The 17,716-nt window shown below is 45.1% G+C and overlaps 1 protein-coding gene and 1 long non-coding RNA gene across 3 annotated transcripts; one reads left to right on the plus strand and one right to left on the minus strand.

Annotated features, from left to right (window-relative positions):
- Nucleotides 1-9,083: 9,083 nt before the first annotated feature.
- LOC145659447 (uncharacterized) lies at nt 9,084-12,521 on the minus strand. Its single transcript, XR_014125662.1, has 2 exons — nt 11,895-12,521; nt 9,084-10,447 (listed from the first exon to the last, which is right to left on the minus strand). It is a non-coding gene; the product is annotated as an uncharacterized LOC145659447 (long non-coding RNA).
- Nucleotides 11,614-17,305, plus strand: nipal3 (NIPA like domain containing 3). 2 transcript variants are annotated; one of them, XM_081722126.1, is made up of 11 exons: nt 11,614-11,981; nt 12,217-12,285; nt 12,466-12,641; nt 12,821-12,876; nt 13,275-13,420; nt 13,521-13,617; nt 13,706-13,841; nt 14,485-14,573; nt 14,686-14,749; nt 15,138-15,232; nt 15,406-17,305. In XM_081722126.1, exons 1-11 carry the CDS (start codon nt 11,931-11,933, stop codon nt 15,591-15,593), a joined length of 1,167 nt encoding a protein of 388 aa, XP_081578252.1. In that variant the 5' UTR covers nt 11,614-11,930; the 3' UTR covers nt 15,594-17,305. The 2 variants fall into 2 exon arrangements, with proteins under 2 accessions (XP_081578252.1, XP_081578251.1); XM_081722125.1 differs by lacking the exons at nt 11,614-11,981; nt 12,217-12,285 and having other exon boundaries at nt 12,574-12,641; nt 12,817-12,876.
- The last annotated feature ends 411 nt before the right edge of the window (nt 17,306-17,716 follow it).

A 17,716-nucleotide genomic window follows, 5' to 3' on the forward strand; every position in this document is an offset into this window, starting at 1 on the left:
ACTGGAACACAGCCCAGGAGTGTGTGTGCGTGCGTGCATGTGTGTGTGTCTGTGTGTTTGTGCGTGTGTTCTTCAACAGTAAGCTTCTTACCCCTCATCTGTCTACAGTGAGGTCAGAGCTACTATTGAGGTTCATCTTGTTTTAAAGGGGGAAGTGTATTTACTGATGCTTGAGTAAACTGGATGCACAGAGCTTACACCTCCCAGTGGTCAGCTCACAGCTGTGTGTACTGCACACTACGTGGGTCATGTTATTTACAACCGCAGCACTGTCATGACATCCAGCTCTGCAATCGGTTCTGCTGCTCTGAATCTGGATCCCAATCGGTTCTGTTCCTGAATCCCGACCGCGACCCGTCCAGGATCTTGACGTTATGGATGAGGGCAGCAGGAACCGGCGCAAAACCTCCCCAGCGCAAGCACACCGGCGACGACACGTTTTCTCGTTGGTGACTTATTAGCGTGACACGCACAATAAGCACTTCCTTAAAACGGCCAGTCGTGTTCCAGGACGGAAATACAGCGACAAAGCAATTGTTATAGCGTAACATTTCATCACTCTGAACACGGGCGGACAACGTTCTCCTGGTCATGATACCACAAGACAATAAACATCCCGTATCTAACTTGTCCTGGTGCGCACGATAACAATATGCAAAATAAAAGATAAATAAACAGCTTTGGAAAATTTAGAATCGAGTGTGACGGTACAGGAATGCACCTGTGTCTCAAAACACCTGTTGCAGTGTGTGGAGGTAGAGAGAGAGAGAGAGAGAGAGAGAGAGAGAGAGAGAGAGAGAGAGAGAGGCCATCAGTCACTGCCTGCGTGTTGTCTTACTATTGTGACTTTACCAGCCTGTAAATCACATCTGCAAATGAAAAGACGGGACAAGACGGGGACAGAGGAGCGCATGTCGTGAGAGATGAGGAGGAGTCCACCACACTCACACAACAGGTCCGACCTGAAGCCGAGCGCCGCCACAGAGCCGAGATTATGAGGTGCTGAAAATATGATGGAACCACCGAACACCTCAAAAAAAAAACCCAAAAAAACAAAAAACCGCGTAAATAAGCATAGCGTTTGTGACATTCCACCAAGGGACTTCAGAGAAGTGAGATCAGCTTCCCAAAACCTGTCTGTCTGTCTGTTTGTCTGTCTCTCTCTCTTCCTGTCGGTCTGTATGTCAATCATTCTGTCTCACTCTCTGTCTCCGTCAACACACATAACAACGGTTATGTTTAACAACCCGTCTGTATTTACTGACGAAGGGCACATTGATGGGAGTTGTGTTTCGGTCTAATGTAAGGTTAAGGCACACACACGCACATACACACGCACACGCTTACATAAATACGTAAAGAAAAAAGAAAAGGTGCAATGCAGGGTCATGAAGACGTTGCTAATGGAGACATTCACTGACTTGAACCATCTTACCGTGCAGAACTACATACTGGTCTACTGGAGACACTTCACCAAACGCGGACATTTAAGAATTTGTCTTAAGTTGCACTTGAAATCAAAGATTTCATATTTTGAGAATAGTATGGCCTGTTCTGTCATTTACATGATCCATAATTTAATGTTATAGTAACGGATATGCACACGTCTGTGTGACACTCACGTTTATGTTACATATACATGTCCATGTGACACACAGACGTTTATGTTACATGCAAATTTATGTTACATACACACGTCCATGTAACACAAAAATATTACATAAGGCAGTCTTGCAACTGCGGACTGTCTTACCATGTCTCATTGTACTCATTAAATTGTTATTGTGTCTGTTCAAATTTCAAAGGAAGCTTCATGTGTCTAAAACACACCTGAACGTAATACCTTCAATACCGTTAACACCTTCAGCGATAACTACTATACGTCTTAGACGCCACAAACGTAACATCCAATCATTTCTCTTTATTGTGATGAAACCGGTGTGTTGCGATTCCACGTGTCCAGGAGAGATTTACCGTGACACGGTCTGAACCTCATCAGGAAGGAAACATTTGCATTTGGAAAGTCAAGGTCCAATTTACCGCAACAATGCATTGTGGGAGATTAAAAATAAGACGTAACCACAGACTGCAACAAAGAACTTAAAGAAACATGTTGTATCGTTACAGTTATAATTCTCACACAAATAAAACCGATCCGATTTCAGTCTGATTTAAAGGACTGCACTATGTTGTCACCCAAATCACAAGCTTCCTTCAGTACTGTTTCTTCTACGGTTACACCTCAGAGGTATTTTGGGAATGTGTAATGTAACGTTGCCCCCCTTGGAGCTGGAGGTTATTTGTTTAATAGTTTATCTGATAGGTTCCCACTCTGGTTCCCCAGAGATTCTCACTGAGGTGAGCGGCTCTGTTTCTGAAAACAAAATAAAGTAACAATTCACCACAAACTCAATGAAAATCCAGCTTTGCTGTGTTTTTTTTTTTTTTTCCCCCTTTATAAAATGTATAATTCTCAAGAACCTCTCCAACATTCCAGGAGAACAAAGAATTTAATTAAAGGTCTTTAAAGAATTGGGCACACCCTGTTGACCTGTAACTACCATTGACATGACCTGAGTCAGTGCAATGCTATGCTGCATCTCACCCACGAATGTTCACCCTAATGTAATCCAGGTCTGTCACTGTCATCGTTACCCTTTAGACGCAGGCACACACACACACACACACGCACGCACGCACACGCACGCACACACACGCACGCACGCACGCACGCACGCACACGCACGCACGCACACGCGCACGCTCACACGCACACACACACGCACGCACGCACACACACACACACACACACACACACACACACACACACACACACACGCACGCACTGTCGTGAGCTCGCAGCCGGGCGGGTCGGAGCTTGTGGAAGGATTAGGTCCGCGTGCCAAGACACAGCCCCGTAACGAACCTACATACCATCCTCCAAAATCAGGTATCGCCAGAAACCTACTTCCGGAAGAGAAATAGAGAGAGAGAGGGATGAAAAGAAAGTGTGACACATAGCAAAAGCGGCATGTCTCCTCGATGCAGCCCGGCCACTAACGTTCGCGCATTCCTGCCTCGGTAAGAACGGATCCCGGCACTTGCTTGCTCTTTTTTCGGAACCTGTTGCCTGATGTGCCTTCGCTTCCCCGTCTCCAAGGTAACGCTCCGGTGTTCTAAGTCCTGCACCCGCACATAAGCCCTTGTGCTCCGGGAGAGGAGACATGCATGTGCACAGACGCAGAGATCGGAAAAGTAGGCTGATGTAATACACACACACACACACACACACACACACACACACACACACACACACACACACACACACACACACACACACACACACACACACACACACACACACACACACGTTTTCAAGGAACTGGTCAACCATGCAAGATTCTGTGATTCTCCAACATGGTGTCATATTGCGTTATTGTATTTTCTATATGGAGCATATCTTAAGCACACACAAGCGTGCACATACACAAACACACACACACACAAACACTCGTGCATACAAACATGCACGGATTGTCCCTAGACGGAAGAGTAATGGAGATCTAGTTGAGGCCCCACCACCCCACTGAGCCTGACCGAGACCCATCTGAAGAAGCCGCTTCACCCCAGCAAACTGCCAGGGCGTTACAGCAACGAGAAACTTCTGTTCTTTCACAAGTTCATAAGTTCACGAGTTTCTGTTCTTTCATGTATCACATTGCTTTCCCAGTACCACATGTGTATAGCTGGCCTGGCCTGTGGAATTTAGCTGAATCTGACACGCTGGTGTCTACCACTTTGCTGGTGAGCAACATGTTGTAATACTTGTGCAATTAAATTAGAACACACAGTAGTAGCCTGAACATGAACAGCTGTACATTAGTTAAAGTGACACAGAAAACATCTGAAGCACTCCAGGTGCAGTCAGGAGTTCAGCTCATATACAGGACGGCTGAGGAGCTACACATACTGCAGAGTCTCTAGGACCCGAACTGTGGAGTCTCTCACATACACACACACACACACACACACACACACACACACACACACACACACACACACACACTTTTGACAATTTGGATGGCCAATGACATGATGGTGCCCATGTTATTTATTTTTTACTGACAGAGGTGTGTGCAGGCGGAAGCGTTTTTTGCATTTTTATCTTGTTAGTCAAAGTGTTTGTGTGTGTGTGTGTGTGTGTGTGTGTGTGTGTGTGTGTTTAGGCTGCAAAATAAACCAAAAGAAAAAATGGTTACAAACACCGCGGTTCATGTGTCCAGCGAGTGAGAGTCCCGTCTGAGAGCAGCATGGACGATGGACGAGTGGAACGTAGGGGAAGCCTGGAGGGCCCGAGGCACACACCCAGGGGCCCGAGGCACACACCCAGGGGCCCGAGGCACACACCCAGGGGCCCGAGGCAGCATTTACAAATACAGAGACGCCGCCCAGAGCTCTGGGAGGAGACAGGGCAGCTCAGGGAGAACAGGTCTGTCAAGATGTGACCCTCTAAGAAAGACCACACACACACACACACACACACACACACACACACACACATACATGCACGCATACACACACACACAGATACACACACACACACACACACACACACACACACATACACGCACGCATACACGCACGCATACACACACACACATACATGCACGCATACACACACACACACACACAGGTGCGCACGCACGCACGCACACACACACACACACACACACACAGTCATACAGAAGTAAACAGACACAAACAGGGGACTGATGTAGTAACGTCAGCTCTTAACATCTGTGTTTTTCCTCAGGGAAAATTAACCTGGAAAATATTTTGAAATGAAAGCAACTTTTTCTCATTTTGTTATTTTAAATGTTGCATTTAGGCTGAAAATGAACAAAATTATACAAGTTAAAAAGACTTTAATCAATTGTTTATTGCTTATGTATGTCTTTGATATACATGATAAATCTGAAATATTGATCCAGAAAAACCATTCTGAAATCCAAAGAGCACAAATGTAATTGTTTACTCAACATAATGTGCCCTTCAATCACCCACACATCATGAGTGAGTTAAGGTCAACACACCAGCTCCTAACATAGCAGCACAATCTTAATGTACCCAAATGAGCCCCAAGGCTCAGGAGACAACTCAAGCATCAAGACACTACCCGGTTATTTCAGAAGTTGAAAATTCATTAACATATTCTTAGTGTTTGATTTTCTTATTTTTTGTTGCTGTTGTATGGTTTGATTTAATATGTAGTAGCCTGTACTACAGTTTTTTTGTTCGTTTTTTTTTTTTTTTTTTACTCTGTATATTTTTACTTACCAATATTTTAAAGTTCTCTTAAAAGTTGCAGAAATCATTACTGTTATTTATGTATTATTTTTCAGGGATTGTGCTACTACAATATGAAATATCAGGACATAATGATAGCATAAATGCAGGTTTTTTTGTGGGGGGACATGTAACCCCAAATAATTCCACCTCACACTGAGGTGGGGTGGTGTGAGTGATGTCCCCTCACACCACTTATATAATGTGTGAGGTTGGGTGGTGTGAGTGATGTCCCCTCACACTACTCATATAATGTGTGAGGTTGTGTGGTGTGAGTGATGTCCCCTCACACTACTCATATAATGTGTTAGGTTGGGTGGTGTGAGTGATGTCCCCTCACACCACTTATATAATGTGTGAGGTTGGGTGGTGAGTGATGTCCCCTCACACCACTCATATAATGTGTTAGGTTGGGTGGTGTGTGTGAAATCCCCTCACAATACTCATATAATGTGTGAGATTGGGTGGTGTGTGTGTGAAGTCCCCTCACAATACTCATATAATGTGTCAGGTTGGGTGGTGTGTGTGAAGTCCCCTCACACTACTCATATAATGTGTGAGGTTGGGTGGTGTGAGTGATGTCCCCTCACACCACTCATATAATGTGTGAGGTTGGGTGGTGTGAGTGATGTCCCCTCACACTACTCATATAATGTGTGAGGTTGGGTGGTGTGTGTGAAGTCCCCTCACAATACTCATATAATGTGTGAGGTTGGGTGGTGTGAGTGATGTCCCCTCACACTACTCATATAATGTGTGAGGTTGGGTGGTGTGTGTGAAGTCCCCTCACAATACTCATATAATGTGTGAGGTTGGGTGGTGTGAGTGATGTCCCCTCACACTACTCATATAATGTGTGAGGTTGGGTGGTGTGTGTGAAGTCCCCTCACACTACTCATATAATGTGTTAGGTTGGGTGGTGTGTGTGAAATCCCCTCACAATACTCATATAATGTGTGAGATTGGGTGGTGTGTGTGTGAAGTCCCCTCACAATACTCATATAATGTGTCAGGTTGGGTGGTGTGTGTGAAGTCCCCTCACACTACTCATATAATGTGTGAGGTTGGGTGGTGTGAGTGATGTCCCCTCACACCACTCATATAATGTGTGAGGTTGGGTGGTGTGAGTGATGTCCCCTCACACTACTCATATAATGTGTGAGGTTGGGTGGTGTGTGTGAAGTCCCCTCACAATACTCATATAATGTGTGAGGTTGGGTGGTGTGAGTGATGTCCCCTCACACTACTCATATAATGTGTGAGGTTGGGTGGTGTGTGTGAAGTCCCCTCACAATACTCATATAATGTGTGAGGTTGGGTGGTGTGAGTGATGTCCCCTCACACTACTCATATAATGTGTGAGGTTGGGTGATGTGTGTGAAGTCCCCTCACACTACTCATATAATGTGTGAGGTTGGGTGGTGTGAGTGATGTCCCCTCACACCACTCATATAATGTGTGAGGTTGGGTGGTGTGAGTGATGTCCCCTCACACTACTCATATAATGTGTGAGGTTGGGTGGTGTGTGTGAAGTCCCCTCACAATACTCATATAATGTGTGAGGTTGGGTGGTGTGAGTGATGTCCCCTCACACTACTGATTGACAGTATAGTCTGTCTGACTGTAGGAAGTCTAGCTAGCTAAAAGGGTACTGAGATCGCTCTATAGCTAGGGCTTTAACTGATGTTAGTTCAGATGAAATACTTTTTCCAAACTGGGTAGGGATTTTCTTTGTAGTAAGAAAAGGCACTATTTATTCTCATAGCTAGAGTACATGGGGCTACTTTTGACAAAAAAAGTAATCACAATAACAGCTCGCTAGTTATCAAGACTGCTATCCCTTAGATGTTTTACTAGATAGCATGTAAAAGGTTTTTTTTCTGAAATAACAAAGATGAAAGTGTCTTCTTGCATTATATGTAGCAATACTAAGGGGAAAGTTGGCAGTCAAGGGTTAACCTAACCTAGTTTGGCTACAAATTAGAGAGTGTGTGTGGTAAAGGTAGCTCTAACCCTAACCTTAGCCCTAACCCTAGCTCTAACCCTAACCCAAACTCAAACCCTAACCCTAGCTCTAACCCTAACCTTAGCCCTAACCCTAGCTCTAACCCTAACCCAAACTCAAACCCTAACCCTAGCTTTAACCCTAACCTTAGCCCTAACCCTAGCTCTAACCCTAACCCAAACTCAAACCCTAACCCTAGCTCTAACCCTAACCTTAGCCCTAACCCTAGCTCTAACCCTAACCCAAACCCTAACCCTAGCTTTAACCCTAACCTTAGCCCTAACCCTAGCTCTAACCCTAACCCAAACTCAAACCCTAACCCTAGCTTTAACCCTAACCTTAGCCCTAACCCTAGCTCTAACCCTAACCCAAACTCAAGCCCTAACCCTAGCTTTAACCCTAACCTTAGCCCTAACCCTAGCTCTAACCCTAACCCAAACTCAAACCCTAACCCTAGCTCTAACCCTAACCTTAGCCCTAACCCTAGCTCTAACCCTAACCCAAACTCAAACCCTAACCCTAGCTCTAACCCTAACCTTAGCCCTAACCCTAGCTCTAACCCTAACCCAAACTCAAACCCTAACCCTAGCTCTAACCCTAACCTTAGCCCTAACCCTAGCTCTAACCCTAACCCAAACTCAAACCCTAACCCTAGCTCTAACCCTAACCTTAGCCCTAACCCTAGCTCTAACCCTAACCCAAACTCAAACCCTAACCCTAGCTTTAACCCTAACCTTAGCCCTAACCCTAGCTCTAACCCTAACCCAAACTCAAACCCTAACCCTAGCTTTAACCCTAACCTAAATCTAGTTAGTAAGCAAAATAAATGTATCAGCTAACATTAGTGGAACATCAGACACAAGCTTGTGACATTTTGTTTGCGAATGTTGTAGTGAAACAAGAGAGAACTTGAACATAGTCTCTTTTGGTGTGTGTTTGTTTGTTTAGACAATTGATATAACTAGATTTTGTAATTGGCTCACTTGAAGTGACTCGTATCCATATCTGTCGAATTAGATTGAAATCTTGCAATACCAGTCCAATTATTACTGGCATTATCAAAAAAACCTCCATGCACATCCAGCCACCATTTGCTACCTGAAAGAGCTCAGTGCTGTGTGTGTGGAACGCAACCAAACCAGTCAGGGGGTTGCAATAAAATAAGTAATCTGTATAGGCTCATAGCTAACATGTTTGGAAACACCCTCAATGAAAACAGTGTATACAGCAGGAATGTGTTCTCTCCGATTTTTCGTATTAATGTGCCAGCGTGACGCTTTGATGCAAGTCGCCCTGTTTATGCAACATATTGATTGCAAATGGCAGTGGAATGCAGCTCAGATATAAACTGGCCTTTACCGTGTCTGTTTAAGCTACACAAGGGTCATGTGCGCTCAGATAAAGACAGACTGTAATGCTCAGATGCTAGGCATTTTACAGAGAAGTCCCGTGACCCAGCGGAAAGTTTGAAGCAAGGCGTTATGAGATAACGAAGTGTGTGTGTGTGTGTGTGTGTGTGTGTGTGTACTATATAGAGCATGTTGTCTAAAACCAGATGCCTACATGGAAATAAACAGTCTCGTCTGATGAGCAGAAGACTGCCATTGTGGTCAATGTTTCTGATGTTGTTGGTAAAGCCAAGATGACACATACATGCGCACACACACAAATAACTACATGGAACACACCTTTCACAAGTTCTCCTTGGTATTTGAACACAAAAGTCCTATGATTAATTGTCCATGGGAATTTATTATATGTTATATCAAAATACAAGCTAAATGAGTCCCAGCCTGTGTGGTGCGCTTTATTTATGAGTTCTTACCACACGGCTGGATTTATCACCTAATTACCATAGGGGAATGAGATCAGGTGTATGAAAACATAAAAAGCATGCAATTGTGAGTACTGCCAAGTTAAATGACATCAGCTTCCTAATGACAGCAGGTGCAGATCTGCTTTACCAAAGTACTCCAAGCATCTGACTCAGGAGAGAGTTTGTGATTGGGCTTCGTACACAATTATTAGGAATGTCTTACCTGGCCAGAACACACCTGTCAACCCAAATGACTTTTCAGAGTTAAAAGCGGTTGAGACTTTTTAAGCAGCATATATCTGATAGAGGCGTCTGGTGTATGACAGGTGCAGGTGTGGGAAAGATCAAAGATCAACGATAGAAAAAAAAGATCCTCCCACTTCACGTGGCAGGCCACCCCACGTGACTCACGGGAGGCAAGCGTTCCATGATAATATTCTAGTACTAATATTCTACTACTAAAATATCAGCACTAATATTCCAGTACTAATATTCTACTACTAAAATTCCAATACTAATATTCTACTAATATTCCAGTAATAATACTCCAGTACTAATATTCCAGTATTATTCCATTACTAATATTCTACTAAAATTCCAGTACTAATATTCTACTAAAGTTCCAATACTAATATTCTACTACTAATATTCCAGTAATACTCTAGTACTAATATTCCAGTATTATTCCAGTACTAATATTCTACTAATAATACTCCAGTACTAATATTCCAGTATTATTCCAGTACTAATAATACTCCAGTACTAATATTCCAGTATTATTCCATTACTAATATTCTACTAAAATTCCAATACTAAATATTCTACTACTAATATTCCAGTAATAATACTCCAGTACAAATATTCCAGTATTATTCCATTACTAATATTCTACTAATAATACTCCAGTACTAATATTCCAGTATTATTCCAGTACTAATATTCTACAACTAATATTCCACTACTGATATCCCAGTACTAATATTATAATAATTCAGTACTGATAGTCCACTACCGACATTCTAGTACCCGTAATATAGTACTAATATTCCAGCACTAATAATCTATTACTAATAGTCCACTACTAATTCTCTACTACTGATATTCCAGTACTAATAATCTATGACCAATATTCCACTAGTAATATTTCACTACTGATATTCCAGTTCAGAAAGCAAAACTCCACCCACTGCTGGCATGACAATCCTCCCGAGGCAGTGCCTTAAGGGAAGGAATGTTTCTCTTTTTCCCCATTGTGTGATACTGTCTGGGTGTGCTCCTGCCTGCAGAAAGAGAGAGAGAGAGAGAGAGAGAGAGAGAGAGAGAGAGAGAGAGAGAGAGAGAGAGAGAGAGAGAGAGAGAGAGAGAGAGAGAGAGCTATTATTAACACTGATTGTCATTAAAGAAATATTCCTGGAACGTGGTTTTGAATGCATTGCAGCTGTCACCGCGCCGTTGCTCTGTAATTTTACGGTTACAGAGGAGCTCAAATACTTCACTACTCCCATCAGCCTCGCGGTATTGCGCACCGACAGCATAAAACCAGGCGAGAAGGCAGGAACGACAGAAAGCACGTTAACGTTGACGCTCGCGTAACGACACCGACACGGGATCTCCATTAGGAGAACGCACGCTTTCTATTTTGCGTTGCGTGCGCTCACGGAAGGTCACATACATCATTACACCGAGACGAAGGTGTATAGCGCGTGTGATATTCTGGGGACAGACGTCGTGCTCGCCCCTTTAGTCAGCGGCGCGCGAGCAGGACCACTGCGCACCGATTTGAAAAGAGTGAACGCTTTCCAATGCCACTGCGTGTTCAGCTAAGCGTCACACTGCAGTGACATGATGTCGTGACTTAGCAGTTTGTTTCAGACTCACACACACACACACACTCTCACAGTATGCCGTAGGCGGAGGATGGAAGGCTTTTACATGACGTTCACGTCTCTGTGACGCGTGGAGATTCCAAATGGCGCGCGGTGACACAGAACGCAAGTGACATGATTAAACGTCAGATCACGATTATGGCGCGGGCGCATTGGCGCCGACACGAATGGCGAACCGTGTTAGGATTTTAAAAGTTACAACCAAAACATGCATTACATATCTACAACTCAAGAGTGCTCAGACTGTCGCTAGTTAAACCAGAGCCAACATCCATGCATTCAGCAGTCTGGCGGTGACACGCGCGGTTCTGGACGCAGTAGTCCTCTGCTGCCATCTACTGAGCAGACTGGAAAACAACCTCGTGTGACTGCGTAAGGACGGCAAATCCTGATGGCAAAACGCCAGCTCGGCCCCACTGTGGCACAACTGAAAGATGATGTAAAGCGATATAAACGTGGTGCCGTCGCCTGGCGCGGGTGTACCGAGGAGTAAGTCACCTCCTGGCACGAGGAGGCAATGGCGTTCTCTGTCCTCGAGCACCAGAACCGAAAACAACCTTGTTAACAATAACGCCCGCAAAACACGCGTTTATGCCTTTGTGCTTTTTCTCCGTCTACACATTATTCCCCGTAAGTCAAGCTCCAATATTCCGCATCTATAAATACTGAAACGTAGTTCGCATGGCGTTACGTGACGCACGCTTGCATGTGCGTGAAACGTCACCTGCAACAGGTGGAGCCGGAAGAAAAGCGTCTCGAGAACAGCGAAAAACTAGGAAGACGCGCTGACTTCTGAAAGCTCCGTCTCGGCGCGTGCCACAAGCGACGGCGGTGACTCTACCGTGTTTACGGTGCTGATCGTCCGCGCGCGGTAACGATGGAAGGTTTGAACTCCGCCCAGGAGCAGCTCGAGACGCCGTCCTACACCGTGAGTCCGTGATATGCATGTCCGGTTTTGTGCCCGTACTGCCCGTCACCACTGACGTTCACGGTTAAAGTTGCGTTGGGAGACTTGCGTTTGTCCTTCTGTATCCGGTCGCTTCCGTCCTGACTTCACGGTTAACGTAGCTCCCCCGTCCTCGTTGAGACGTTGGAGATAAAGTTGCTCTTTCCATGTTTCTGCTGCGTGCTAACGCGTCCGTCATGGACATTTCTGTCTCCAGGACAATCTCATCGGGACGCTGCTGGCTATTTTTGGAAACCTGCTCGTCAGCATCTCCGTGAGCGTCCAGGTGGGTGCGAAGTCACGTGGACACGCAAGCAAATAACGCAGATAGGCCTCATTTATTCACGCGCTCCATTTCCGCTTTCGTTGACGTCAGAAGGTAGTCCCGATCATAGGAGCGCCCGATGAAACGTTTCGATCAGAAACGTTCGTCTCCCGTCTCATTTGTTTTGCCCTCCGCTCGCAGAAACAGAGTCACGTGGCGCTCGCGGGCGCCAAGGGCGCGAGGCAGTGTTACGACACTGGGACGTGGTGGTGTGGCCTTGTGCTCATGCTGGCGGGGGAGGGCGCGCTGTTTGCGGCCTACGCCTACGCCCCCCTGTCCGTCGTCGCCCCCCTCAGCGCCGTCTCCGTTATAAGCAAGTACTACATCACAATAATAATAATAACAACAATAATAATAATAATGCAAACTGTCACACGTTATCGCTGCGTAAGTAATGATTCATCCCGAATTGCACATGACGTCACTTGAAATGATCTGAACGCCGTAATGGCAAGTTATAAAAAGTTGTATTAAATATGATTCTCTTCACAGCTAGCAGCATTCTGGGATTTCTGTTTCTGAGAGAGAAGTGGAAGTTGAAGGAGTTTTTGAGTAAGTACTTGAACGTTGTGAGCGTCCTTCATGAAGATGTTCCTGTAAATCGATGCAAATGCCCGCGCTATCACACAGTCTCAGCTACACCGCAGTGTTCTACAAGACAGACGTACACATACAGTCCTTGGGTAGCGGTGTGTGTGGTAGGTGACAGTTCTCAGAGGGAGAATGTCTGTCTGTTATTTAGTTTGTAGTTGAAAACAGGAAGAGTATAGTAAAGTAGAGGTCACATGTTCTCCACTTGGTCAACCTCATCGTTCTTGCTTCCCTGTATCCATGACAACGGCTTGAGCTGACATTTTAAAAATACTCCTGATTACTCTATGACCCCGCCGCCTTATTTCCTGCTGCACAGGTGTCTTTACGCATCACCCCTTGCGTGTCTTTTTCTGCAGAGCGCTACATTTTCACGTTCCTCGGTTGCATTTTGACCATGGGGGGCATGTTCCTCTTTGTAATGTTTGGACCCAACTCCCACGAACCGCTGAATGCCGAAAACCTCGTGAAGCATTTGATTGGCTGGCCCTTCCTCCTCTACTTGGTAAGTCCGCGCTCCACTGAATGGCGTACGGTGACGATTACATGCACACATGGAAAGTTCTGTGCACTTGAATCATTTTTTTTCACTGTCTGTTGTTCAGTTGCTGGAGATCATCACGTTTTGCCTGGTGCTGTATTTTTATAAACATCGCCACGCTCACTACCTGGCACTCATTCTGCTGCTGGTAGCTCTCCTGGGTGCGTTTCATTCTTCAGTCATTCGTATGATGGCAAAGTGGAGATCATGTGCTCTCAGGGTTCTGAATATCCTGCCTTTGGGTTTCAGGCTCTGTGACTGTCATCACGGTGAAGGCGGTGTCAGCGATGCTGTTGCTGAGTGTGCAGGGGTCACTCCAGTTCACCTACCCCATCTTCTACGTCATGCTGGTCTGCATGGTGGCCACGGTGGTGTTTCAGGCCTCGTGAGTTTTGTTCTCGGGTGTCAGCTTGAATGGCTGGTGATGCCACACACTACTGCAGGGTGCCACGCTGTTCATTAGTGGCCTTGCTGGACTTGTTAAGGGAGCGCCCTGCTAAGTGAAACGTGGTCCAGGGCAGTCAGTGCTGAGTCACTTTGGCAGTGTTCTTTAGCCCAAGATCTGGGTTCATTTGGGTGGTCTCTAGTTTAGAGTAAACTGTGTGATTGACTGCTTCTTCAAATGAACAGAAATGTTCATAAAATGAATGCTGCTGATTTCTTCAGTCCTGGTTTTGATTTCTAGACCAGCATGAACCAGGGGTCGCATTTCCAGATCAAATCTCTTGTCTGCGTGGTACTAAATTGTGATCCGGTGTCAGATTTCATCCAGGTGACCCAGGGCAGGGAGTGAAATAAACATTTGTTTAGGGGTAAATCAACCCAGGACAGGCTGGAAGGCTCATGTACAAGCCTCTCAGTGGTTTAAGATGTATGTTATAAGGGAAGAACTTTGGTGGCAGAAATAACATTGAAATATTTCATCACCTGTTCTGACACTGAGGCCAAAATGTGATCCGGTGGTGTAAATCTGTTGCTCCGTGTCACCCATGTTGGTGATTTTTTTTTAAAATTGTCTTTGTTTCCAGGTTTCTGACACAGGCGTCACATTTATATGACTCCTCCCTTATTGCCTGCGCCAACTATGTCTTCTCCACGGTTTTTGCTATTGGTGCAGGTACATAGATACTCACTCATCTGCCAGTTTAGTTGTTTGTGTATGTATATAAACGTACACACACACACTTGCATACGTCCGTATACACTCTTCTTTTTTTTTTAATAACTAGGAGCCATATTCTATCTGGAGTTCAACCATGAGGATGTCCTGCACATCTGCATGTTTCTACTGGGGTGAGCATGGTGTGTGTGTGTGTGTGTGTGTGTGTGTGAAGAGACAGACACTTTAAAACTGCCTCCGTGGTGGTCTTCTCTGTAATGACAGTAATGTTTACACAAACACATTGATGTCTGCTGTCTCTTCCTCCTTCATGAAATGTCCCTTCACAGTGGTTGGTGCTGTGGAATCTGGACCTGTTTATTTTAACTGTCTGAAGCCATCGGCACACCAATCTAATGTTCTTCTACAAACCGAAAAACTCCCAAACCACTGGGCTGAGCTGCCGTAGCCACGTGTTGTTCTTGGGAGGTCACTGCTGTGCCCTGTCCTGTTTGCCGTTTTGTAACTGTATTGGAAGCACTGAGCTTTAAGTGTGACACGTGAGGACTTTTGCCTCGGCAGGTGTGCCCTGTGCTTCGTCGGAGTGTTCTTGATCACCAAAAACAAGAAGAAAACCAAAGCGTTTGAGCCGTACGTGACGATGGACATGGTGAAAGGTCTGTCCCCCACAGCTGCTGCACGCTCCAGACCTGCAGGGCTGGGCTACGTCGGAGGAGTTGAGGGCGTGCTCGGCACCCAACGTGAACCTGCAATTACAACTCGCATATTTACATAACCCGCATATATGACCTGATCCATGTACAGTGCCGTTTGCTTGTTTTTGCCACAGCTATTCCGCGGATACACCATGTGGGATGCGCCGTGCAGCCGGACTACAACGGCTCCTTCTCCTACGGAGCTCTCGTGAACAACGACAGTGTGACCCCTGTGAACATACCCGTGGTGAAGCAGGAGAACCTGGCAGTGACCCCAGGCCCTGGTCACCCGTATCGGGCAGAGGAACTAAAGAAAGACTGACTGCACCCGTGACTCGACGAAGACTAACACTAAACTGAGACAGGAGTCACGCTTGAGGCGCTTAAGGCGAGCTGTTCTTCCGGATTTTTCTGCGGCTGTTTCTCGAGTTCTAAACAAGTTTGCTCCATCAGTTTGACCTTGAGCTAAAGTGCTTCCTGTCAGAAAGACTCAAGTCTCTGTTGTTGTGAAGGGTACGTTGTCTTGGCTTGTTTCTCGTCAATGCAGCAGTGCTTTTAATACTTAAGTACATTGTAAACTGCTTAATCTTAAGCCATTATAACTGACAGACAATGGCTGCACTGAGAAAATGGTGGGTGTAAATTATTACCCTGGAGTTTGAGTACTAGTCACAGACATTTCATTATTTGATGTGTCATTCCACCCGAAAAAAATCATTTTGTGGCATGTGAATCATGCTTATTCTAGCTGGTTAATGGATGTTCTCCCAAATCAGTCATTCCCGGATGACTTTCTCTAAAGGCTGTTCCGCACAGCTGTTCCCTCCCAAGCTCCGAGCGGGTACTCTGGATCTGGATCTTGCTGGTCCAGGGTCCGTCAACATGGGCGGAGTAAACCTAAACACGGACCTGTGTGTGTGTCTGCTTCTTCTGTGGTGCACCAAGATGCTCACAACTGTAGGTCTGGCCTTCCAAGAATTTTGAGACTGCGCTGCGTCTCGGGTAGCATGCTTCGTGCAGCGTCTGTGATATGTGCATAAAAGATCAATGAAGATCAGTAAGTCTGCATCAGTAGGAATAAGATCTTTCTTTGGCCAGTGCAGATGTTAACGTTTAGGTGCGCGAGCCTCTCTTAACGGCCTCCTCGCAGAGGTGCTCCAATGTTCTCGACAGCTGAGCAGTTTTTCTGTGACTGGCACCTGCCCTGTCTGAAAAGGCTCGTTTGTGTCTGTGGTCTCATGGCCCAATCTTCACACAGTGACCAAAGAGATGTTGTATGTCACATCGGTGTAAATGTGAACCATCTGGGTGACGGACAGCGTTAATCATGTACGCGTTTTACTGTTTTTTTTTCTGCTCCAGCGTTTCTGATTCAGAAAGACTTCTGTCGTTTTGTGTTGTGGTTTGGGTTTTCAGAGCGAGCGAAGCTCTACACTGTGCTGTGGTGAGGCTTCTTCAGCGCTGGCATTGCACTCCAGGTGCCATTCACGTGGATCTGACCAATCAGATGTCGGTATACTGATCTAACTGGTTCCCCTTTAGTACTCAGCTAATCCTGGATCACTGATTTATTTCTGTATGTATTATCGTAAACAAATGTAGCTTCCTGATGATGAAATAAGCTTTTACAAATGTCTTTATAAGACTTATGAAGGACTAATGTGTGTGTCAGGAATGATTTCTGGAGTTCTTTAATAATGACCTTATGCTGACATATTAGCCATTGATTGGTTGATTGATTTAGTTATAAGACCAGACTCTGAGTGTGGGCTTGACATCCTCACATGTTTTAAAAGCCTTTAAAATCCGAGTCATAAACCTTCTTGTGCCTCTTGTGTACAATACATAATTCAGACATGTACATTAAGCCACTATATTACACTATAACGGTCATGGGAGCTTTGGGGTACTTGGACCAAAACACGGATCTCTCTTTTATAAAGGGCTGTAGAAGGTTAGAGATTTACTTTACAATGCTCCATTCTACATAAAAATAGAGTTCTCTGCACTTCTAATAAAATGACAGTGTCTAAACCTGTGTGTGCGTGTGTGTCTGTGTATTTTTATTTTTTTGGGGGGGGGGGGTCAGTCTAACTTCTTCCTGTGTCACCTTATGGTTTATGGATTATGTTTCTAACCTTTTCAAATCCAGTACGGTTTTCTGAAAGCATGTATTTTTATCCCAAACAGCAGACTTGGAGATGACCAGAGCTATGTTGCACTTCTGTTATCAGTCACAATAAAATGTAATCAAATCTAATCTGGAGGGTTTTTAAAATTTCTGATTCCAAATTCTGCTGTACGGTGTGCAATTGCCTGCAGCGCAAAAGTTGACGATCACAACTGCAGTGCAGTTGAGCTTCGTGTAAAGATTGAAAGTTTCGGATGCAAATGGTGTCCATAAATATCATCACGACAGTAGCCTAACATAAGCACTACTACGCA

The sequence above is a fragment of the Electrophorus electricus genome, chromosome 10, assembly GCF_041902795.1.
Source record: "Electrophorus electricus isolate QZ-2024a chromosome 10, ASM4190279v1, whole genome shotgun sequence".
NCBI classification, from domain to species: domain Eukaryota; kingdom Metazoa; phylum Chordata; class Actinopteri; order Gymnotiformes; family Gymnotidae; genus Electrophorus; species Electrophorus electricus.